Below are 25,761 nucleotides of genomic sequence, written 5' to 3'. Positions count from 1 at the left end.
TCACCTGAGAAATGTTGGTGGGTATAGATTAGGCTTCCTCAAACTCGGCCCTCTAGATGTTTTGAGACTACAGCTCCCATCATCCCCGACTACTGGTCCTGCTAGCTAGGGATCATGGGAGTTGTAGGCCAAAAACATCTGGAGGGGCGAGTTTGAGGAAGCCTGGTATAGACTGATGTGACCCCTGAGACAAGGAGGTAAGGAACTAAACGACCTTTAGAAGACGTCTGAAGGCAGTCCTGTATAGGGAATCTTTTTAATGTTTTATTGTCTTTTTATATATGTTGGGAGCTGCCCAGAGTGGCTGGGGCAACCCAGTCAGATGGGCAGGGTATAAATAAATTTTTTATTTATTATTATTGTTATTATTATTGAATGGGGCATCCCTATTTTCACCGGAGAAATGCTGGGGTGTGTGAGTTGCCCATCATCTAGGCAGGCACACAAGTTATTTGGTCCCAGCCACTATGCTAAGATATATTTCTATTTAAATTATAGTAATGATTTTTAATTATGCACATACATTAGCACGTGCAATTTTTGATGTAGATCTGTGCCCTCCAAAAAACGCATTTCCTCTCCTTTTTTTAAGCAATTCAGAAGAAGCAACTGTAGGCAAGCAATAGCCACAGCCAATGCTTTTGGAAAGCTGCAAGGTCCCTTGGGACCTCAGATTATTCAGGGATGCTGTTTTTAGCAGGGAAACCCTTCTTAAAAACAACAACAACAACAACCCAGCAGCAGCCCAGTAAGGACTGAACATGCTCAGAAGCCAAGAAATATTGCATCACCGTTGGGAAAGAGAGAAAGAAAAGGTGTGTGAGAGAAAAATGATGTATCTTGGAGGCTGTCTGAATAAGACCACTGCAAATACACTGCAACATTTTGCTGCAGATCCCAGTTGTTCAGCTGATTAACTGATAAATCAACTTGAAGTTATTTTAACTAGACCTAATTCATAGCAGTGTGGATGAGAAATGTGTCTGCTTTTGAGCTTCACAGTTTGGATTTGCTACCTTATTTCATTCAACTTAATGTATTGTGGAAAGAATAAACACAATCTGATTTTCGGTCTTCCTAGCAGTGTGGTTAAGTCTGCAGATGTTTTCTCTCACAAGTAATTAGAATGAGCAACTGAAGCATACCCAAAAATTATTAACAATTTCCTTTTACAGAGCACACAGAAACAAACAGTTTAATAATATCACACTAAGCTTAGGAGCATAAATGTGGCGGAAGAGAAATTGGACAAATCAAACTATTTTTATTCCTTCAGTTATGTTGACAATCACTGCAAACTGTATACTTCAGCATGCAGGCCCACAACGCTTACCCTAATTTTTATGTAGATTTTTTTTACATAAATACACCCAAAGAAGAATGTGGCGCGAATGCCTACATTCAGAGGGTTCACCTGTCTGCCGTTTCACATATGGCGCAGCAAGCCCTCAAATTTGCCATTGGGTGTATATTCAACAGCAAACCACAGTCAATTATTATTTATTAAATTTACATCCCTCCTTCTTCATGAAGGAGCCCAAACACACAAATCATAATACAATAAAAAACATCCAAAAACAATTCCAATGCAGATGCAAACTGAAGGCTTGTTGGATGAAGAAGATGCTCAGTAGGTCCCAAAAAGACAACAAAGACGACCTAATATTTAACAGGGAGGGAATTCCAATGGGGAGATGTCGCAACAGAAGGTCTGGTTCCTATACTGTGGATCTTCTACCCTCTGCTCAGTGTACCTGTAAGTTGCATGTTGTCAAACTCTGGTCACATCCACCACTTAACCTTTAATCCCTGAACCTGAATCTACATGGCTTGTTGTTGTTGTTTAGTCACTTAGTCGTGTCCGACTCCTCGTGACCCCATGGACCAGAGCACGCCAGGCACTCCTGTCTTCCACTGCCTCCCGTAGTTTGGTCAAACTCATGCTGGTAGCTTCGAGAACACTGTCCAACCATCTTGTCATCTGTCGTCCCCTTCTCCTTGTGCCCTCCATCTTTCCCAACATCAGGGTCTCTTCCAGGGAGTCTTCTCTTCTCATGAAGTGGCCAAAGTATTGGAGCCTCAGCTTCACGATCTGTCCTTCCAGTGAGCACTCAGGGCTGATTTCCTTAAGAATGGATAGGTTTGATCTTCTTGCAGTCCATGGGACTCTAGAGTGGCTTGCCGGTTCCTCCTCCTCCAGGTGGATCACGTTTGGTCAAAACTCTCCACTATGACCTGTCCATCTTGGGTGCCCTGCACGGCATAGTTCATAGCTTCTCTGAGTTATTCAAACCCCTTTGCCATGGCAAGGCAGTGATCCATGAAGGGGCAAGAAAGTTAATTAAGCAAGAGCGATGGCCCATACGGGGATCGAACCCACGACCTTGGCGTTATTAGCACCACCCTCTAACCAACTGAGCTAACCGGCCCTCTTCCTACATGGCTTAGGAACCAGATATTTGTTGGACTACATTCTCCCATATCACTCCACCCATTCAATGAAATGGTCCTCTGAGGCCATTCTCCGGGTACACTGCCATCTGAAGTGTGGTGGGTGAAGCGTGGAGACAGAGCCATTTTTGTGGTGGCTCCTCGCCTTTGAAATGCTTTCCCCAAGGAGTCCACTTAGAGACCTCATTACTCTCCTTTAGCTGCCAGGCAAAAGCATTTCTGTTTTCCTAGGCTTTCAAAAGACTGCTAACACAGGCATTCTTTCATTTAGAGCAGTTTGTGATTTTATCATCTTTTTACATTGGCTGCTCCTGTTCTACTTTGCTGTTTTAATCTGCTGCATTGGTTTGCATGCATTATGGCTATGCAAATAGTTTCAGATTCGCGCTCGACGTCTTAGGTGTGCGTTAAAATGAGTAGCACATGAAGCAATCACTGCTTCGGTGTCCATTGCCCCCGGTGCCTTTTTTGACAGGTAAGTAATTACTTGCTAGCTGACTCACGTAACTTTTGAAACTTTCAGGGAAGGCAAGGACTGCACACAGCAAATGAGAAACATTGCTGGTGCCATAAACTGACTCTGCTTTGACTCGCATCTGCCTGTCACTCTGCTTCTGCAACGTTCTTGTTCCCTTGCTCTACCAGATGTATCTCTGCCTTCTGCTGCTCTGCTCCCCTACACCTGATGCAGCCATTGGTGGTCAGTATTCTTGGGCATCTGCAAAGGCCCACACCTCAGCAGAGGGCCCCGGGCCCCCCTGACACTGCTTCTCCGCCTTCTTGCTGCTTCTGCCAGCTCTCTCTAATCCAGCGGTTCTTAACCTGTGGGTCCCCAGATGTTGTTGGACTACAACTCCCATCATCCCTAGCTAGCTCAGTCTAAGCAACTGAGCAGTGGTAGGAGGAAGCAAACACCTCTGTTCACCTTGCCATCTCTGAGTGTTTGTGTGCTGGGTGTGGATGGTGGAAGAAGCCAAATGCACAGAGACGACAGCAGCAAGGAGGATTTAAGTCCAGACAGAGACAGGTCCCACTAAGGGCATTTTGCCCATTCTTGCACCCAAACAAAAAAACCTCCTGGAGCTGAAACTGTGGAGCTTCCCTTTATGTGTCTAGCAATTTGCTTTCCTCTTTTCTTATGTTCTTAAGGCAGACCTTAGCATGCAGTTTTCCTTCAGGAAGAAAGAGAAAGCTTGTTTTCTCCTGCTCTGGAGGGTAGGACTTGAACCAACGGCTTCAAGTTACAAGGAAGAGATTCCAACTGAACATTCGGAAGAACAGGAAGAGCTGTTATACAGTGGAACGGACTCCCTCGGGAAGTGGTGAACTCTCCTTCCTTGGAGGTTTTTAAGCAGAGGTTGGATGGCCACCTGTCATGGATGCATTGCAGGGGGTTGGACTAGATGACCCTGGGAGGTGCCTTCAAACTCTAAGATTCCAGACCCTCCAAGTGTCTCTATTTTCCAGGAACAGTCCTGTGTTTACAGAAGCTGTCCCAGTTTCTGATTTGGTCCTGGAATGTCCTGCTTTTCCTTACAACACGCCTATTTTTGTTGGAGAAATGTTGGAGGGTTTGGTAAGACGTCCCTATTTTCATCAGAGAATTGTTGGAGGGTATGGAGTTATGTGACACACACACACCCTGAGCCAAGGAGATAAGTAACTATACAACCTTTAGAAGACATCTGAATCCAGCCCTGTACACTGGTACTTTGGTTCTCAAACTTAATTCGTTCCAGAAGTCTGTTCCAAAACCAAAGCCTTCCAAAACCAAGGCATGCTTTCCCACAGAAAATAATGGAAAATGGATCAACCCGTTCCAGACTTTTAAAAACAACCCCTAAAACAGCAATTTAACATGAATTTTACTATCTAACGAGACCATTGCTCCATAAAATGAAAGCAATAAACAATGTACTTCAGTCACACAATCAGTCAATCAGTAACTGAAGTGGGTTCCACACAGTCACAAAAACGAAGAAAGAGCCGCAAAAACAAAAATAGGAAAAACAGACAGACCTCGGCCTAACACTCAAAACAGAAGTGTGACACTCAAATCGGAAGTGTAACAGTCAACATGGAGCACATTCAGCTTCTGAAAAAAGTTCACAAACTGGAACACTTACTTCCGGGTTTGCAGTGTTTGGGTTCCAAGTTGTTTGAGTACCAAGGTGTTTGAGAACCAAGGTACCACTGTACAGGGAAGTTTTTTAAATATTTAATGTTTTATGTTTTTATATATGTTGGAAGCCACCCAGAGTGGGTGAGATATAATAGTAAGCAACAACAACAGGTAGGACGTCCCTATTTTCAACGGAGAAATGTTGGGTGGTATGTGATTCAGAGTAAGAACATGAAAAAGAATACATACTTCTTCACACTGCTTGTCTCTGGCTGTTAGATTAAAATTAAAGGGAATATTTATGATGACGGAGCAGATGTAGAAGCCCAGCTGTGCCAAAATTATTGTTTTTTATGGTGTGTGAGTGAATATCCTTTCATTCCAGATTTGATTTCTGCTGAAATAAGTGGCATGGCAGCACAGACACTCAAACAACGATGTGCTCTCCCAAGCTCGCATTCCCAACATGTTCACAATCCTGTCTCAGCATAGACTGTGCTGGCTTGTTCATGTCCAAAAGAATGGAAGAGATAGCAGGATCCCCAAGGATGCGCTCTACAGGGAGCTGGCTGCAGGTAGCAGGCCCATTGGCAGACCAACTTTGAGTTACAAAGATGTCTGCATGCGTAACATGAAGGCTGGCAACATCTACCCTGCTGTGTGTGAATCCCTTGTGCATGACTGCAGTGCCTGGAGACTGTCAATCAGGCTGTGCATCCACAGCTGTGACCAGAGGAGGAATAGCCGCTGGCAGGAGCACAGAGAGAAGAAACACCACAGTGAACTTGCATCAGCCTTCCTCTGTCCTAGCTGCAACAAAACATGTCTCCTCCCCATTGGTCTCTACAGCCACAGCAGGTGCTGTAACATTCCTAAAGGCACACTCCTCCACTGTCTCCCAAGAGCTTGCTTTAGAAGAAACTGGAGTAAAGCACAAACTTAAAGTAGATTTCTTTGTTTTTACCCTTAACCCACTGTGACTATCTGGTGGCTGGAGGTTAGTTGATTTACACAGAAAATGTAATGGCATCAACGGAGTATGAAAGTTATTGCCCGACGATTTAGTGATTGTGACACCTGACGCAGGAGCAGCAATACATCAAGAACTTAACAACTTTGCAACACTATCATGACTCCCATCATCCCTGACCCACCGGCCATGCTGGGCAGCACTGATGAGAGTTGGAATCAAACAACATCTAGAGGACCAGTTTTCCCAGCACTGGCTTATTGGGAGAATACAGGCAGCCCCCCATTTATGTGATGGTTATGTTTCAAGGCACCCAGTGTGACAGTGAAATTGTGTATACATTTGTACCTTAGATCCCAAAATACCTTGATACTAGGACATTTTGGCTCCCAAATGCCGCAAACCCGGAAGTGAGTGTTCCGGTTTGTGAACGTTCTTTGGAACATGAACATCCGACGGGGCTTCTGATTGGCTGCAGCAGCTTCCTGCAGCCAATCAGAAGCCGCACTTTGGTTTCCAAATGGTTTGGAAGTCGAATGGACTTCCGGAACGGATTCCATTCGATTTCCAAGGTACGACTGTAGTTGAAACCTACTGAAAAAACCTGCAAACACCCCGTTCTGCCCTCTCAGTGACGTCTTTGTGACATTTCTTGGTTAGGCACGATGCGCGTATACATGGTCGTGCACATATTGAATGTACGTAAACATAAACCACCCTTCCGAAGAGAGGGGTTCATCTTCCCACTGATCCCCAGTAATCTTGCGAGTAAACCACTCATGCTTTCAAAATGCCTAATTACGTAATATTTGAAGCAATGAGATACATGGCTCTTACCAGTGTGGTGTAGTGGTTAAGAGCGGTGGACTCATAATCTGGTGAACCAGGTTTGATTCCCCGCTCCTCCACATGCAGCTGCTGGGTGACCTTGGGCTAGTCACACTTCTCTGAAGTCTCTCAGCCCCACTCACCTCACAGAGTGTTTGTTGTGGGGGAGGAAGGGAAAGGAGATTGTTAGCCGCTTTGAGACTCCTTTGGGTAGTGATAAAGCGGGATATCAAATCCAAACTCTTCTTCTTCTTACCAGTGGTCCTGGTTGATATTTTGCAGGTAGACAGGGGTGCATTTCACATTCATCTTAATCACGCAGCATCCAAATTCAGCATGCTTCTCCCATCTTGCAATCTTCCCTGCTCCTGCTGAAGGAAATAACAAAACTTTTTCAAGGATGAAGTAGCGTGGGGATTTTCTGTTGCATATTTGTGCACTGTTTACCCTCTGATTTTCTTCACTGTGCACACAAATCGTTATCGTTTTATGTTGCTTTGCTTTTGGTAAAAGAAGTGACAGGAAGTTCAAACACGAGTAGGAGAATATACTTTCAAGTCTGTTCGATGCATTCAGGTGGCACAAGGTCATTATGCTTTGCCACTATTTCCTTCTGCCCCTTTCCTGGACAGCTTCCTGCAATTTATCTCTGCATCCTCCGTAACATCATTTTCCAGTATGGAACGCTCCTTTTCGTGTGTGTGTGGCTTGGTGGTCAGCCACAAAATAACCACTCAAAGGCTTCCATTTTGAAAACAGATTCATCCTCCAGATACTCAGTGAAGAGACGATTGCAGCTGTTTAGCTGTGGGTTTCAGCTGTTGTAAATAAAGTAATTATAACGGGAAGAACTTCTGCTTACTTGTGAAGCTGTGCTAGTGAATATCATGATCTGATCAAAGACGGACCTTGAATGAAAAACACATTCTACAAATACCTAATATCAGCAAAAGATTGTACAGTTCAGCCTGAAATTAAGAGAAAATGTAAAACAGTGGCTCCTCCCAGGAATCCTGACAGTATCTAGCTCACAGCTCTTTCCTTGAAAACCCGGCTAGATTTTCATTTCTCACACGGAAAAACTCTACCTTAGAATAGGCCTGGAAGACCCTGACAAATGCTTGCAGATTCAGCACAGAGTTAAGGCAGAAATCCTGCACACACTTACCCCATACAGTACACACTTACCCCATACATTTATCTGATGAAGTAGGGACATCGTATTCAATAAGAAGAAGAAGAAGAAGAAGAAGAAGAAGAAGAAGAAGAAGAAGAAGAAGAAGAAGAAGAAGAAGATACCCTGCCCATCTGATTGGGTTGCCCTAGCCACTCTGGGAGGCTTCCAATTTATATAAAAACATAAAACACTAAACTTTTTTTTTTAAAAAAACAACAACTTCCCTATACAGGGCTGCCTTCAGATGTCTTCTAAAGGTTGTATAGGTACTTACCTCCTTGGCTCAGGGGTAACACAACTCCATACCCTCCAACATTTCCCAGGTGAAAATAGGAACATCCTAAGGAAAAGTAGGACATTCCAGGATCAAATCAGAAACCAGGACAGCTTCTGTAAATTTGGGACTGTCCCTGGAAAATGGGGACACTGAGAGGGTCTGCTAGGCCCAAGCATCGTGGGGCAGGGAGATAGCACAAACTTGAAATATAGACCCTATCAAAAAAACCTAAGAGCCCTGCTGGATCAAGCCAAAGGCCCATCTAAGCCTACAAGCAGAATTTTGGTGCGAGAAACACTCCCCTCACTTGCGATTCCCAGAAACCGGCCTCAAGAGGCATACTGCTTCTGACAGTTGAGAAGGGAGCATAGCCATAGTGTCTAGAATCTAGATGGCCTTATTCTTCATGAATTATGGCCAGGGATGATAGGAGTTGTAGTCCCGTAACCTCTGAAGGCCACCAGGTTGAGGAAGGCTGCCGAAGATGGATCATGAAATAAAAGTGTTGACTTTAATGCAAAATTACACATTTCTGAAATTAAACCACTGACCACACAGAGGCTTTGTTGCCGCCAGGGCCCCAGGATCAGGCCCGTTTCCCTGCTCATGATAATGGGACTGCAGACTTCACCAGAATACCCTGGATCTCCAAATCTCACTAAAACCTACCCTTGTTCTTCGCCTTGCTTGGCACTGCATTTACTGGGAGCCTCATCTTCTAGTCAATGGGGTTTACTTCATGTAGGTCACCCGTCATTCAACTGATGTCAACACAATGCCCAGTCACTCCATTTAAAAGGAAGGTTTGAAGTCAAACTCCCAATTCTTCCTTCCCTTGGCATTTGCTCAGGATTTTTTTTACCTTTTAGTCAATACTTGGAAGTTTCCCGCACTCAAATGTCATCAGACCATGGTAAGGTTGGCGTGGTTTGCCCTAAAGAGCCTGAAAAATCATCTTTTAAGTCCCACAGGCTAGAGGTTGCCTGTTACTGCCATGTACGTGCATGTCCCCTGTTCTCTGTAGGCAAGAAGCAAAAATTAAATTTGGGAGATGGATTAGAAGCTTGGGAATTACAAAGTCTGAGGCATTTCATAAATCTTGCGGTCCTCCCAATTCTCGCTGGACACAGCAACAGAGTTTGAGTGTCTTTTAAAATGGGGCACCCTGCGAGCCCAAAATTTGGCGCCCCAGAGGGATCTTTTCAATTATGGATCTTCTCAAACCACCCACCTCTTTCCACTTTGTTAAGAATTACCTAAATCAGACTCCTGCTTGAATGGCTATCTGCATGGAGTGCCTGTCTCACACATTAAATTAGGTGTGTGGCATGGAGAGCCAAGACCTACCCCTCAATCAAGCAAAGATTATCGCTACTCAGGTGTCTGGGACTAAGGTTTCAGATAGCACACCTTACAGTTCTGAAACATTAAACAAATCAATCCATTATAAATGGGAGCGTGTCATCAAAAAATACCTGTACACTACATTTTGATGCTTCTTAAGAAAAACAGCTGTTTTTGCTAGGTTGCCTTTGTAATCCCCATTTTTAAATGCACAAAATCTCATTTTTTTCAAAACTTGGCCTCAAAATTCTTTGGCAAGCAAGTCTCAAAACCAGTTATAAAGGTTTGCTTTAGCATACACCAGGGCCTGTCCAACAGGTCGATAGTCAATCTACCAGTCAATCGTGGGGTGTCCCCGGTTGATCATGGGATCCTAATGCCCACCCCCCAAAACAGCTCAACTTTGGCTCATCCTACCCCCATGGACTGCAAGATCAAACCTATCCATTCTTAAGGAAATCAGCCCTGAGTGCTCACTGGAAGGACAGATCGTGAAGCTGAGGCTCCAATACTTTGGCCACCTCATGAGAAGACTCCCTGGAAAAGAGCCTGATGTTGGGAAAGATGGAGGGCACAAGGAGAAGGGGACAACAGAGGACGAGCTGGTTGGACAGTGTTCTCGAAGCTACCAGCATGAGTTTGACCAAACTGCGGGAGGCAGTGGAAGACAGGAGTGCCTGGCGTGCTCTGGTCCATGGGGTCACAAACGAGTCGGACCCGACTAAACAACAACTCCCAAAAAGCTCAACAACTCTGGTCAATCCAATGGGTAGATCACTGCCAGTTTTTGTTTTATAGTGGGAGTAGATCACAGTCTGTTGGAAGTTGGGACAGCCCTGGCATGCACAATGCAAGTCCTGCAGCAAATGGAGAAAGATGTGTAAACATTTCCAAGAGCAGTATCTGGCCTGAAGCATTTCAAAGTTATTTGGAGCTAAGCAACTCAGTAAATTCCAGAAGGTGGAAGTCCATCTTCAAAAACAGAGGACACCAGAACTCATCCTCACCCAAAAAGTACTGTATTTGTCTTACCAGCAGTTCTTGCTCCCTATCCTGTTGAGGACTAAAACTTTATTGCATGGACCTGTGCAGACATCAACTATTCCCTCCTTTCATTTCAAGGATTTGCAATGTGTGTCTATTAGCAGCTTTCCTAACTTTATGAAAAGTAACATTACATTTACAGAAAGCCTAGATGATGTACCACTCATTTACACTGCTTTGCAAATTATGAGCCGTATCCAACCAAGTTGTCCCATTGGCACAAGAACTTGCACACTCCCTAAATCTGTTGTGGATCAGGTTTGGAGGACACACAGAGGGGAAAAGGGAGGACTGGTTGTACAGGTGAAAACATAGCTTTGTTGTAGACAACCCCAGGTCTGCATTTGGCAAGCAAAACTGCTGCTTGTTACTGTGGCCCCGATTCTAATGTAAAGGAAGTTACAGTTCTCCACCTCTTGCTACCCCCAGCACCTCCCAAAAAGCCTCTGGAGTATTGGAGGGGGGGCATCCAAAACAATGTAGGATGGGGACATTGCCTAGAATTTGGCACGGATCCTAAGTGAGCTTTGTATTTCAGCCCATAACCAATTACCTTGAAGTGCACTTTACTGAATTGCCATTATTTAACAACATATTTGAAGCATTTAACTGTAAAGAGAAATAATATTTAAAATAAACTCATTTAACTAAATATATAAAACCTCTGTAATTATTGTTTTATTAGTATCAACCAGGAAATCAGATGTTCAGTATTCTCCTGAGGTTATACATAAACAAATGCAAAATTGAAGAATCGTAAAAGTCAAAATTGTATAACAAAACAATACTCCATCAAAAAAGTGTGTAAAGTTACAAGAATGCTATCTTTAAACACTGGCACATGAAAACCATAATTTTTAACTACAGAATTGCCAATCAGTTCCCAAATTAGTCCGCAGGTAAATGTGAAGAGAGTTAATAATTGCCAGCACTTTTACTGAATGTGCACAAACTTTTAACTTTGGTTTTCAAAGCAACCTATATTTTATCAAATCAGAGGTCATTGGAATACCATGTTACATCTCACACCTATATGGGGAAAAAGTAATTTCCCTATACAGCTAATTTTAACTTACAAAATGGGCAAATATCAAGAATGCATTATAAAAAGACTAACAGAAAAAGATACATCTCATCTGACTTTTGAGACAATATAAAATTTTGAAAATGGGATAGTCTAGGACTACTAATGGTTATGAAAGCATGAATTCATACAGATTGAACAATGGTACCACTTATAGAAAACATTAGCAAAGTAAAATATTTTCCTGTGGGACATTTACTACCAGGAAAGGTCATTGTATAAAGCCCACAATTATTACTTGACATGGTATCCTAAAAGGATTACAGTAATTTTAGCATTTGACATTACCTGCTTAGGTAGGGTACACTCACCTCTGTATTCAGGTATTTGCAAATACAACTCTCATTATGGCCAATGGAGTCACATATGTAAATCCCTCACAGCTCAAAATGAAAATATACTCGCAGTGGTCCTCCAAGGACACAAATTTGAAGTTATTTTCCCCTGGAATTGTTCCATGCTACTGAACTGAATTCTATATTCCTCAGCCCTCAGAAACTGGTAAATTTACACAAATCAGTAGAATATTGTATGTAAGCAAAAGCTGAGCAAATACAGATTGGCTAAGAACAGGGTTCTCAAAAAAAAAAAGTGGCCTCTTATATGAAGGGAAAAAAACACACAACGCTTTGCATATGCCTGTATATATTTCCTACCCTATCATGATTATCTAGGGCGTAGATCAAAGCTCTTGTATCAGCTTATAGGAATGAAGAAACAAAAATGCCATTTTTATGTGATCCCCAAAGGGCATAACAGAGAGAATATGCTTTCCAGAAAGAAAGACTTTACAAGGGCATCTATTAAAAGGACAACAATACTAATTTTAAAAAAAATGTATTTACTTAGAAGCAATCAGAATGTCAACAGCTACATTTTTTTTGTTTTTTTGCAATTACAGAGTGGTATTTAAGTTAACAGATCAACTATTATTTTTTTGATGCAGACAACTGATGAAAATGAGTAACCAACTACATCTGCAAGTATAACTAATTTGTGCTGTGCACTAACAAGGAACCTGCTTTAAACTTTCATGCCAATTTACAACCCCCTCACTGTACTAGGCAAGGTTAGCGGCCACTGAGATACCACTGAAGGACAGGGCTACCCAAAGACACGTCCGGTAGTGTGTTAACTATACAAAAAGAGAGAGAAAGAAAGAAAAAAGAAGAAAAAGAGAGAGACACTGTACATTTTAAAAACAAATCTTACACAGCTTTATGTTTAATTTTTTTCTCTTTAAAAGGAGTGAGTTGTGTACAGGGGGGTTAAATGCTTTTATAGACAAGAACTGATCTAAAAGAGGGTTATTCATCATCATCCTCTTCTTCCTCATCCTCTTCCTCGTCCTCATCTTCATCCTCTTCATCATCATCCTCGTCGTCGTCATCGTCTTCCTCTTCCTTCTTTTTCTTGCTTTTCTCAGGCTTAGGTGGAGCTAGCTTTTTGGCTACCTCAGGCTTCCCCTTAGCTCTGTATGCAGCAACATCCTTAGGAGAAGCAGAGAAAGTTTAGCTACTTGACACAGAGGGAAGGGAATACCACTTAAATGAAAATGCACAGGAATCTATATTTGACAGAATTGTAATTCATAACATAGAGCCCGCTCAGATGACTGTCTAAGATTTGTACTACCTGCAGTTCAGAACAACAGTACACTCAGTCAAGAATTCTTATACTTTATTGATAAATTTCATGCACTTCAATTAATGAGTAGACAGTGCCACCTTCAGCATGCAATAAGTTTCTCTTTTTGACTTGCACATAACACTTAATACAGCAAGCCTCAATAAACTCAATGTCAAGCTTACATTAAAAAATTAAGGACAGTATAGGGTTTCAAACAAATTTTTGTTCTCATTTCCCTAACTGTCCTAAATGATCAGGTTGTTGTTGTTTTTTTACCCATCTTGCTGCTCTACATCCATGGCTCATAGAATTGTGCCATTAGCTAGATCTTCCTCGGTACCACACTGACAGAGTATCTACACCATGGCTTAATTAATTCTCTCAATTGTGAGTGGCTTAATATATTATTATACTATGCTCTGTTACAAAGAACACCAGAGCACAAAATGCAAACGATCAAGTGTAAAGGCTGTGCAGTCAGTGGGTGCTCTTTTCAAATTCAGAAGCAGCAGCCTGATCTTCCCTTGGTCACTATTTCTAAGTATTTTATTAGATTAGCACCTGCAGAATCTTGCAGGAGAGTCCCCTTCACATTTGGTTTTGCAAGCTGGGTATCTTTCTTGTACATGGTCATCCCTCTTCCAAGGCAAAGTAAGTACATGAAAGTGACCTGAGAGTCTGACCATCTTATTTTGTTCACAAGCTATGCTGAATTTGTCAAAAAAAACAAACCACTTGTCTGTTAATATTCCTCAACCATTAAAAATAAAGAAAGCAGTGTACTGGCTACAATATTAGCCACTATTAGGAGTGATACACCCCCCCCCCAAAAAAAACACTATAGCAATTAATACACATGCTCCAAATAAAAGCACGTTATTAGTGATTACATTTAGTTCACATAGCCTACAAGTTTCTTTTCTTTTTAAATTAAGAAACACTTTCATCAGATCTTTTTAGTATTTTTGCTCCAAAGAACAGTTACTTGGAAATACATTCCACAGATGGAGGTTTTTGTTTACAATACCCAATGTTCTTAGTTTCAATAGAGATTTGCTGGTACCACTTAACATTCCAGAGAAAATGCAAGCATGCGAATGGCTCCATTCCTTTTAACATTAATTTCCTATGAGTGACATCCAATTTTAACCATGAGTTCACTCAAATTTCAACGGGTCTACTATGACCAACACTGTACATCACCCAATATTTTTAATGACAACAACAAATATTTGAATGGCAAAGGGGGCTATCTGGAGTTTACCTTTTCATACTTCTCCTTCAGTTTGGATGCCTTCTTTTCAAACGGTTGCTTATCACTTGCAGAAGTATTATTCCACATCTCTCCGAGTTTCTTTGCAACATCCCCAATAGAGAGGCCAGGGTGTTCTCCTTTGATTTTTGGACGATACTCAGAGCAGAACAAGAAAAATGCTGAGCTGAAAATTAAATTATAAACATTTGAAACATAAAGGTTAGAACTACTGAACTATGTACAGCAAGGTGAGAACCTTTACTATGCATTGCAAAGCGATAGAACAGAACAGACCTATCCATATTTATAAAAAAAAGTGAAATTTCTGCCTCCCCACCATTCATCTATCACTCTTTTAGATGTCTATCAGCACAATGCATGTTAGCCATAAAAGCTACTCACGGAGGCCTCTTTGGTGCATTTGGGTCCTTGAATTTCTTTTTCGTCTCTCCTTTAGGTGGTATGTAACTTTCCATTTCTCTTTCATAACGAACTTTGTCAGCTCGTGCCATATCTTCAAACTTTCCTTTCTCTTTAGCAGACATAGTCTATAAAAATAATTCAGTATGCATCCTCAGCTCAAGGTTATACCCAATTCCATTCTAAATTTGTAAACTTTATTAGTGAGTATGTTTTCTATTCCTAAGAAATAGCTACATGCAAATTGCATTTATTTGGGTATTTAAAGTATTACTATTAAAACAAAAAACAATAATAACAACTTACCTTCCACCGTTCTGAACATTTTTTTGAGAACTCTGAAAAGTTCACTGAAGCATCTGGGTGTTTCTTCTTGTGCTCTTCTCGGCAAGTTTGCACAAAGTAGGCATATGAGGACATTTTGCCTCTTGGCTTTTTAGGATCACCTTTGCCCATTTTGGATGATTTCTGAAAGACAAAGTAGAAACATTTGAGAACTATTGGGGCTTCCATACTACTGTACAGTAGACTAAGAAAAAGAAGACGATTAAAAATTGCTTAAACTACCAGTCTGAGCCATTTCCCTTAATACTTTAAAGCTACATTCTTGGACAACTATCTAGGCAACCAAATAGTTGCACATCAGTGTCCCAGATAGCATGTCACTTTAAACCATTGCTTGCTCTTGACTTACCATTCATGATTTGCTAGGGAGAAATGAACCACAAGCACTGATTTGCAAGGTTTATTTTTGGCTTACCACTCGTGGTTACTTTGGCTGTTTGTTCACTTTGAAGTTTAAAGGGATTTGCAAACCAGGCGACTGGTTACAAGTCTGTATAAAATACAGAACAAGTTGATATAAGATGACTTTTAGTTATTATGCAGTCCTCCATCTCAACATCAGTCAAACTCCTGATGGAACTCCTGATATAAGAAAAGGTATACTAGTACATCCCCTGAACACGAAATTTACCTTTACCCAACTGCAAGTCTTCCATACAAGCAACTATAAATTCTATGAAGTTCTGCTAGAACTGCAGAAAACTGATACCAAATTAAAGGCAAAAATGTTTTCAATTACTGTTCTGAGAGAAAAGCACTAAATATTGTGAATCCTCTCAATTCGAATCACCCTTTTAAGCTATTTTTCAAAGCACAATTTGTTTAGTCTATAACCTCAATAAAAAAATTCTTGTATTCAGCAGTGGCATATGTACAGCTACCTAAACTTAATGGTAGGCACTGTTTGCCTTGACAAGAATAGCAACCTGTTTGGCATTGATAAGAGACTTGATAACTAGTCTTCCCTAGCACAGTAAGGCTAACCTAAGACAGAAGAGATCACTCCACTTGCGCATCAGGTACAGTGGTACCAAAGGGTAAGTACTCAATTCATTCTGGAGGTCCGTTCTTAACCTGAAACTGTTCTTAACCTGAAGCACCACTTTAGCTAATGGGGCCTCCTGCTGCTGCCGCGCCACCAGAGCCCGATTTCTGTTCTTATCCTGAAGCAAAGTTCTTAACCTGAAGTACTATTTCTGGGTTAGCGGAGTCTGTAACCTGAAGCGTATGTAACCTGAAGCATATGTAACCCGAGGTACCACTGTACTAGATCTGGAGTTCCAAATTCTGAAAAATCCTTTCATGTACATGCAGTGTTCAAAATTAGTGACTGGTAACCTGCCTTTTGCGACTGGATGGAGATGTTCAGGAGCCGCCCTTAGCACCTAGCATTTCTACTTGCCTGGCTGCAGTCAGTTGGTCTGACTGGCACAGCAGCAGCAAAAGAAGCGTGTCTTTTGCTACTGCACTACCCTCGCCAAAGACCTGATTTGCCCAGCAGCAAAAGACACGCCATATTTTCTTTTTACTCCTGTGTGCATTTTTATTTTTTTTTTGCTCCCGCGCTATTCTGCAAATCCCTTGATTCACCTGACAGCTTTTTCTTTTTCTGTGGGGCTGCCTGGTCTCATAGTGGGGCAGCAATTTTTTTAAAAGGTGCCTAGACATTTTGTTTTGGCACCCACAACATAGGGCCCAGGAGCCACATGGCTCCGAACATTCCTATCCCAGTTTCTAACACTGTGTACATGGGACCCAGTACAGAAAAGGAGATCTACGCACATTAAGCACTACTACACACTAAGGTTATGCTTGCTAGACTGGGGTATTTAGCTACTAATACCAATATAAAGAGTACAAAAAAATTAAAGAGTCTGCTTTATTATAGGATGTGCTTTCATGCACAATAGCTGCTTCATCATCTGAGGTGGCTTGTGCCTTCAAAAGCACATACTGTAAAAGGGCATTTGTTTTGCAGAAGATGCTATGAGAACCAGCCATGGCCCAGTGATTTTTAGAACTGTGGACAGATTTGGTGGACACTGTATACTTAGGCTGCCAAAAAGCTTTTAACAAACTGCCTCATTAAAGGTTTCTTGAGTAAACCTAGCCTTGGCATAAGAAGGGAGGTCCCTTTATGGATCAATAATTGGCTAACAAACCAGGAAGCAAAAAACTGGACATTTCTCACAATAGAGAGATGCAAAAAAAATTGTTCAAAAATTATCTGGACTTAGCAAACTTGGCCATCACCGCTAGCAGCACAAAATTATTGACAGTGGAAAACCAAGGAGGAACTGTGAAGATCTCAAAAAGACTCTCTCCAAAATTGAGGAATGGGCAATGAGATAGCAAACGTGGTTCAGTGTAAGCATATGTAAAATGATGTACATTGGTGCATGTTATAATCATTAGAAAAAGGACTGAAAATAAAACTGCTACTATTGCAACATCTTTATGCAAATCTATGGTAAAGCCACAATTGGAATGCCGTGTATGGTGCTGATCTCCATGGGGAAAGGTTACAACCTTTAGGGCTTTTTATTTTGGAAGAAAGCAACTAAGGGGAGACATGACAGAGGTTTATGAAAATATGCCGTGTGGAGGAAGTGGAGACAAAAGTTTGTAATACAGGTGGCAACCATTTTGTGCATATCCAATTGACACACAACTGATGAATGGGTCCTTTTGGACCCAGAAGAGGGCAGAATGGAGATGGGGCATGCAAAATGGTTCCCACCTGTACTACAAACTGGTGTCATTCAATAGCCAAATGGTGGGAGATTTGGGAAAAAGTAAGTACTTCTTCACAAAGCGTATTGCTCAATTACGGAATCTGTGTCCATAAGATGTGCTGATGGCCACCAATGGCGACAAATTCTTGACAAATGGAATTAGACGAATTCATGAAGGGAAGACTATCAAGGGCTACAAATTATAACAGCTATTTCTCTCACAGCAATAGAATCATATAATTGTAGAGTCGGAAGGGGCACTGAGGACCATCTAGTCCAACCCTCTGCAACACAGGAATATGCAGTTGTCCCATATAGGGATTAAACCTGCTTGCTGGCTCCAGAATGAGACGCAGCATGCCTCTGAATACGAGTTGCAGGAGAGGGCTACTGCACTTGTGGGCTGGCTACTGTGGGAAACAGTATGCTGTAGAAGTTGGGCCTTTGTTCTCATCCAAAAGGGCTCTTCCCACGTTCTTACTTTTTCAGATTAAGTCCTACAGTTTTCATATTTGTGCTGACACTTTCTTTCTGAGAAGTAACGATTCCTAGTACAGACCAGGCTTTTCTTAAAGTTCTTCATGACTGTTGAAGAAAGTACTTCTCTACTCCAGTTTGCACAACTTGACTAGGGAAATGTGCACAGCTCTAACTGGCATTGCCACAGAAAGGCATAATTTCCTATCAGTCTGGCATGCGGACAGAAAAAGATTTGTGTTCTCTGACTAAACATGTCCGGTCTAAAGTTTCTGTCAAGTAAACAACACTTAAAAGCCAGGAGCTGCTCGTTTCTACAATGGAGCCTGGGTCTGAAAATGCACTCTCAGAATTAAGACACGAGGCTGCTAGGGCTTAACTTAACAATTAAAACAACAGAAAAAGGAACATGAGGGGGTTATAGATTTAAAGTGTGATATAAAATGTACCTCTGAAAATCTAATTCACAAGTGTTATTTAAAATGCTCCTTCCACTGCTGAACCCTTCCTACATTACAGGGTGATGTGAAGGGGGGGGGGAAATCACTTCAACCCTAAAAATAGAATTTTATAAATATTTTAATTTACCCCTTTTCACATAGCCATGTATTAATTATGAAAGGGATAATTTGTGGAAGGGGAAAGAAAAGTTTTTCGTGAGGGGTAGCCCCCCCCCAAAAAACCTAAAGCCCACCCCACAGATTTAAAAATGATCAAGGCACAGCTTTTTCGAGCTCGTCGCGTTAAATTGCATTCCCCTCTTAGAAACTACGTTGCCACGAGCTTCGATGTGCTCAGGCTCCAAGGACGGCGCCCGACAATAAATATAGCTGCAGCTGTAGAGCTTTGGGATTCTTCTCGGTGCGCCTTAATCTACACGAACGAGCCGGGAAAGCGAGAGAGACAGAGAGGGAGGGAAGTAGGGAGGGCTCATAAATGGCGCAGGCTGCTGCCTAAGAAGGTCACCACCGGCAGCGGCGGCGGCAGATCTCCTTCCATTTTGTGCGCACGCCTTGCTGATGAGAGAAAGTCCCCTCGAAATGCGCGTGGCGGGCGCTCAGCCGAGGCGGGGAGGCCGCGCTCTCGCCGGGCGCGCGGGGCCCGGGGTCGCCTCTCGCCCGCGCGGCGGCAATGGCAAGCGGCAAGCGCTCCTTTTGCATGGGCTCCCGCGGCAGCCGAGCAGGAAGCGATGCCGCTTCTCGGAATGGCCGCTGCTCATAGAGAATATGGCTCCTTCCTTCCCTTTGTGTGTGTGTGTGCGTGTGCCTGGTGCGCTCTGTACTCTGGCGCACACACTCAGCCATTACAGGCAATGAGGCGGCGGCGGGGGGGGGGGAGCGTCTCGTTTCCACTGAGAGCTGCCAGAAGACCCCCTCCCTTCCCAAACCTCCCCCCTTAATATATATATATTTTGAACCCGGACTCGGGCTTTTAAACGGTCGCCTGCGGAGCTCTCCCCTCTCCGTCGCCCAGGGATAAAAGGCGCCTTGGAAAAAGTTCCCCTGAACTGCGCCCCCGCCCGCCCGTGCGCGCGCGCCTCCCCCTGCCTGCCTTGTTTCCTCCCCCCTCCTCCTCCTCCTCTCCCTCTGCCTCCACTTACACACGGCTCTCGTCAGCCATGTTACAGCAAGCGCAGCTCCCGAGGTGATTTATCGCCCCGAGGCCAACAACGCCCAGAGACACTCCCGGGGATTCGCGGGGCTCCCCACAATGAGGGGAAGGGGGTCGGGGAGAGAGCCAGGCAGAGAAAGGAGGACACGACACCCCCGTTCCCCCCCCTTCACACAAACACACTCGAGCCCAGCCCCGCGATGCGAAGTCCGTCTCCCCACACGGCTCTCTCACACATTACATAGAGAGACGGCTCTGCTGCAATGGCTCTATCGCCCGTGCTATGTAAGCAGCTTATTAGCACTCAAGACCGCTTCCCTCCGCCGCTGCCGCCGCCGCCCCCCGCCTCAGCCCAGACCCCCGCCCCATTTCCACGGGTTTAAAGAGACGAGCCCGGCCGCGGTGATCCGGGCAGGAGAGGAAAGGCGCTTTCCCGGCATTTGTGGGTCCCCTTCAACCACTTCTCAAAACTCCCCACTTTGGTGTGGAGCTGGGGCTTTTTTTTTCCCCGACCCCCCCCCCCGCCTTTTAAAGAGCAGCTCGGTGTTTTCCTGCCCCCCCTCCTCCCCGGTGCTGAGCGAAGTGTGGTTTCCCAGCCTAAATCCCCCCTTTGTGTGTCTCGTGAGGGCTAATCCTGCCCCCCTCGAACCCCAGAAAGACTACGCCGTCCGCCCCCAACCCCCACAGAGGCTCGGGAGTTTCGGCCTCCCCCCCAGCCAGCCGGCGGCCCCCCCACCCCCCGCAAGATACTCACCCCGTGACAAGGATCTCGGTTCACACACGCCACAAACACACGCGCGCCGGCCACCGAGGCTGCCTGGATCTCGTATGTAGTCCAATTCACTGCAATGGCTGAGAGCTGGATCGATACGCAGCCTCCTCACTCTCTCAGCGCTGGTAACATTACTCTCAACACAGGGCTCTTTCTATTGGCTGCTGCCGAGGCAGGAGCTGCGCTGGTTGGAGGAACGCCTTCCATTGTCCTGACCAGAGGCGGCTGCCGGTTGGACGCGGCGGGGTACACGTCACCGGGGATTGAAAGGGCGCGCAAATATAAAACTGGCTGAGAGGGAGAAGGCTGAGGCGGGATGTACAGCTCTGAAGCTGAAACTACTGCTGTACTGCGGTGTATGAAGAGAGCAGCTCATAGGCAATAGCATAAGTCTCAACAGAGGCAAAAGGAGCTTCCTTCCCTTAGGTACACGGTCATCCCCACCCCCAAATAAGCACCCCCACAGCCTGTATAAAGGGTCCTAAAACTTCACCATACACCTACCTAGTCCCTGCTGTTTAAGGCAGGAAAAAAGCAAGCACTTCTTAAAGGTACTTCCCTTATATTCACTGTGATTAATTGGCCCGTAGATCTGAAACACACACGTGCCAACTATATATACATTCCACAGTATATCCCAGCAGGTAAAAAATGCAGCACAATAGACCTATAAGAAATAGTCCCATTTTCTATATGAATAAACTGAGGTCCAAGGAGATTAATGCACTCATCAGAAAGAGACTTATATAAATTTAATACACATTATTCCTCTAAATACATTTTCTTCATTCTTTTTACACATTCATTTTACAAGAATACCCCACAGCAAGCTTTTACAATGAAGTGAACTGTAAGTATGATGTGAACACACAGGAAACATTGTCTGAATTTTATAGGACATTCATAATTGGATCCTGCTTGTCCAGTATCACAAATCAGCTATTTGTGATAATGTTCATAGTTAAACTACAGAATTTCCATGGTAATATATTGTAAGCCAGTATTTTTAATCAAGATTAACACTACTGCCCAACAGTAGAACTGCAGCTACAGCTTATTCCACATTCACTTGCTAGTCTTTCCACTATCTTTCAAAAAAGACGTACACAAGTCTGTGCCTTTCACAGACACAAGAGAATGTGAGTATGCATCATTCTATCCAATTCTTCAGTAAGAAGCAAAACAGCAGGCATTAAAATCATGTTATTACATTTTGCTATATTAAAATACAAGCCATATTTTGGTTTTGCCATTTTCCACTATGTTATGATAGGGTTTCAATATACCTTGAAGGACAGCCCACCTCAAGTTACTGTCTATGGAGCTATACTCAATACGTTACTTCCAATTATCCAAAGCTCTAAATTCTAGTCAACAGTTTAACATTTTACTTTTAACTATACTACATTGGTTCACCCTGGCTCCTGTGTGAAAAATAAAACATAACATTTCAAAGCTAATCACTATGTATAATATCCTAACTGTATGCAGAATTTTTATGCTAGCACCCCACATTCTTAGGAACTAGTAGTGATATTAGGGACTTTCTATGCAATTGGGGCAATATAAAACATTACAATCCCTGTATGGAATGGGTTTAGCAAACGTTTAACAAATCCAATACAGTATTGAGAACTTGTCCTTCAGCTAAAGTTAGTGATAGAAATAACACATATTTTTAAATTTAATTTAATTTAAACTTCTAGTTTATCCTTTACCAAAGGATCCCAGGGCAGGTTATAAAAACATTGCAATTAAAACAAGTACAGTTTACATTATTAGTCACTATTATTTATTATTATATTTATTAAACCACCCAGTAACAGAAATTTTTCTATGCAATAAATAGGCTTTTGAATGCCAAAGCTGAATCTGAGGTTGCTCTTTTACGAACAGTGGTTCCATGCCTTTAAAAACAGCAGGACAGGCAGAAATCCACCAGGTGCAGCATCACCACCTTCACTGAAAGTAAAGCTTTGTGCTTCTTGGTATCTGTGGCCCTGTGCTCAAATCCTGCTTGCCGGTTTCTCACAGGCATCTGGTTGGCCACTGTGAGAACAGGATGCTGGACTAGATGGACCATTGGCCTGATCCAGGAGGCTCTTCCTATGTTCTTACGTAATGCTTAGGTTTGCTACAACACTTTCGTAACTTACATGTACCTGCTGCGTTGTGAGGTGAGCTCTTTTCAATAATAAGTCAGAGCTGGATATGCTGGGCCTTCCAGATTGGTTTTTCAGTAACCTGCTGCAGTAGCCTCAAATTAAATGTGGTTTGCTTCCATGTACAGAAACAGCAGTCAAAATGGTTCAACTCAGAAAGCATCAGGACTGAGTCCAGTAGTGTAACACTAGCTCATGCTCAGAAAGCCCCAACATGCGCTCTTAGCTAGCTGGCCGTATTTTATGGCAAGACCGAGGAATTTCTATAATTTATCAGAAGTCTTTTTTAAAATGTCTAAGATCACATACTATTTCCGTTTGTTGTGGAGATTGCTCTCATTCTAAGCTTCTGCTCTCTCATTAAATGGAATTCTAGATAAGGAAATACCTCCTATACATTTTAAGTCTGTAGTCGACGATGCTAGACTTTATGGAAATCCAGGTGCCGGGAAATGAGTCAGTAGCAGAACAGAGTGCTGGTACTGCTTTTAATCTGAGAGAATGTTACTTTGTAAACCAAACTGGATTATACAATCTGCACCATTTAAACTAAACTAAAGCCTACAAACTGGCATGTCCACATAGATGCAGGAACAGTGTGGAACAGTGTTACAGCTAGCATTTTATTTAGAGGTTTTAATTTAATTTAGTAAGAATGATATCCTCATTTCCACTATATCCAGAACATTTAAAACAGAGAAGGGAATACAAGCAAGCAGTAGTTCACACCAATAAAATACCCTTCAGCAAATAAATAGTAAGAAGTGTTGATAGCTTGGGCAAACCAAACTGACTTTTGCCTGGAGTCCAAAGGAGAATAATGGTGACACTGGGTAATGTGGTTTAGTGGTTACAGTACTGGATGGGGACCTGGGAAGGGTTCGACTCCCCTCTCAGCCATGAAACTCACTGGGTGACCTTGAGCCACTCGCTGCCTCTCAGCCTAACCTTGCATCACGGGGTTGTTGTGGGGATTAAATAAGGGGGAGAACCATGTATGCTACCTTGAGCTTGTCAAGAGAAAAAGATGGGATATAAATCCAATTAAATAAATTAATAACATTCCTTGGGTGGGAGCTCTACAACTCCCAATGAAAGACAAGGCCTTCTTTCTGGTTGCCACCAGCCAACCCTATAGCCAGAAGTATACCTAGGCTCCCTTTGGCAGTTGGCAGGCACCAGTATTGGTGCACCCCATCCCTTGCATGACCAGATTCTTTCACCCAGGCACCCAGAGGAGCCTGTGCACCTTGCCCAGGCACCCAGAACAGTGAAAGAGTGGCCCGGGAAGCATGCATGGAGAGGCATGAGTTTTACACCCAACCACATCAGACTGCCTGCCCCTAGTGGACGCCAACCCGGCCAACCCCTAGGTATACCATTGCCTATGACAGCACCTAAACATCTGTCACTAGGCTGGCATGCATATCTCTCTCTCTCTCTCTCTCTCTCTCTGTGTGTGTGTGTGTGTAACTGTTTTTCATATATTTTAGCCTTACAGAGTGGGGGGGGGGGAGCTGTCATCAAGTCAAGTGCCAGGTAGCAGCTGGGCTGCTGTGTTTTGAACCAAGTAAAGTTTGAAAAAGATCATGTAAAGGCAGCCCTGCAAATAATCCATTAGACGGAGCCAATGTGGTTCCCTCCAGATGTTGTTGCACATCAGCCCCAGCTCCAAATGGCTAGTGGAGTTAAGCCTTCATTCTCTAGACATGCCCTCAAAAAAAGGTCCCCCTTGAAACAGCACCCCATTCAGGAAATATCTAAAATAGAATACTTTCCCCCCAAGGCTAATTGCAGCAGGAGAGGCTGCGTGTGGAGGGGACACCGCAGGACAAATGGAACGGCTCTGGGGTGCAGAAGAGTTGATTTACCCTGATCTTCTCACCCATCCTGACTTGCTATTGGTGACCTAAACCTCTGTCTGCCTCATGAGGCAATGGAGGCTGACAATCTTCTGTCTCGGGAGACAACGGAGTACACCTTTGGGGATGAAGTCAAACCATTGGAGAGTTACAGCACCTGCTGTGGCTGTAAAAGCTGATATGGGAGAGATGTTTTGTTGCAGCTGAGGAAGGTGAAGGCATCAGGTTGTGTTGCTGCAAATGCATCATGGTGTTTCTTCTCTTTGTGCTCGTTCCAACGGTCACTCCTCCTCTGGTCACTGCTGCAGATGCATGACCTGTTTGCCTGTCTCCAGGCACTGTGGTCTGTAAGAGATTCCCACATGGTGGGATTGATGTTGCCAGCCTTCATGTCATGTTTGCAGACATCTTTGCAGTGTAGAGTTGGTCTCATTTCAATCGTCTGAGTTCTGCTTTGCCCAGTTTTCCCTAAGCAACCTGCCTTTCTGACATATTCACTGCAGGACGAATGACACTCCCCATTTTGAGCACTGTGCACATTAGCGAAACACTTGACTCTCCTAATTCCTCCCACATGTGAGACCCCATACTTTCTTGCCCAGGAAAGTCTTGTGTTGAGTTAGGGTGCACAAAGGACAAATACACATACATATCTATCTATTAAAAATATATTAAAAAATAAATAAAATAAAATATTTCTGTCTATCACAATCCTCAGAAACGACATATTCTAGAAAGGCAGCCATGTTGGTATGTTATAGCACCTTAAAAACTAACCTATGTATGCTTTATGTCATAAGCTTGCATTGATAAGAACCAACAAGAGCAGCATTCAGAAGCCCATGGGAGAATGTTCAGCTTTCCAGGACACAGTTTCTGACTCTAAGTTACCTTACTTCAGCCATAAAAAGGCAGTAGAAGTCTCAACTGGGCGAACTAGAATTAATCAGCAAATTTGATTTCCATCTATTAAATTTGGACTTAATCAGAACTGTGGATGAATAAAACCCACAGTTCTGATTAAGTCTGAATTAAGCAGCATGCTACTATGGGCATTAAATTAGCATATCAAATTAGGATTATGTAGCTAGAAAGCTTGCATTATCACCAACGATGGCTATTGGAACGGACTACTGTTTTTATCTTTTATAAATCTGAGCCCTGAACAGAAATGCCACAGGCTGACTGCAATTGCA

General features: G+C 43.2%; 2 protein-coding genes across 2 annotated transcripts in view; one reads left to right on the top strand and one right to left on the bottom strand.

The window, feature by feature from the left end:
* The window catches only part of USPL1 (ubiquitin specific peptidase like 1), a 162,741-nt gene that overhangs the window by 106,550 nt on the left and 30,430 nt on the right, over positions 1–25,761 (top strand). The window lies entirely within an intron of this gene.
* On the bottom strand, positions 10,870–20,683 carry HMGB1 (high mobility group box 1). Its single transcript, XM_081198044.1, has 5 exons — positions 20,524–20,683; positions 14,908–15,069; positions 14,584–14,729; positions 14,191–14,365; positions 10,870–12,787 (listed from the first exon to the last, which is right to left on the bottom strand). The coding sequence occupies exons 2-5, from the start codon at positions 15,055–15,057 to the stop codon at positions 12,605–12,607; spliced, it is 654 nt and encodes a 217-aa protein (XP_081054170.1). The 5' UTR covers positions 15,058–15,069; positions 20,524–20,683; the 3' UTR covers positions 10,870–12,604.

Source organism: Podarcis bocagei (assembly GCF_964188305.1).
Source record: "Podarcis bocagei genome assembly, chromosome: 6".
Lineage (NCBI taxonomy): Eukaryota > Metazoa > Chordata > Lepidosauria > Squamata > Lacertidae > Podarcis > Podarcis bocagei.
Note: the sequence above shows the minus strand (reverse complement) of the source record. Positions and strands in the feature narration are given on the sequence as shown.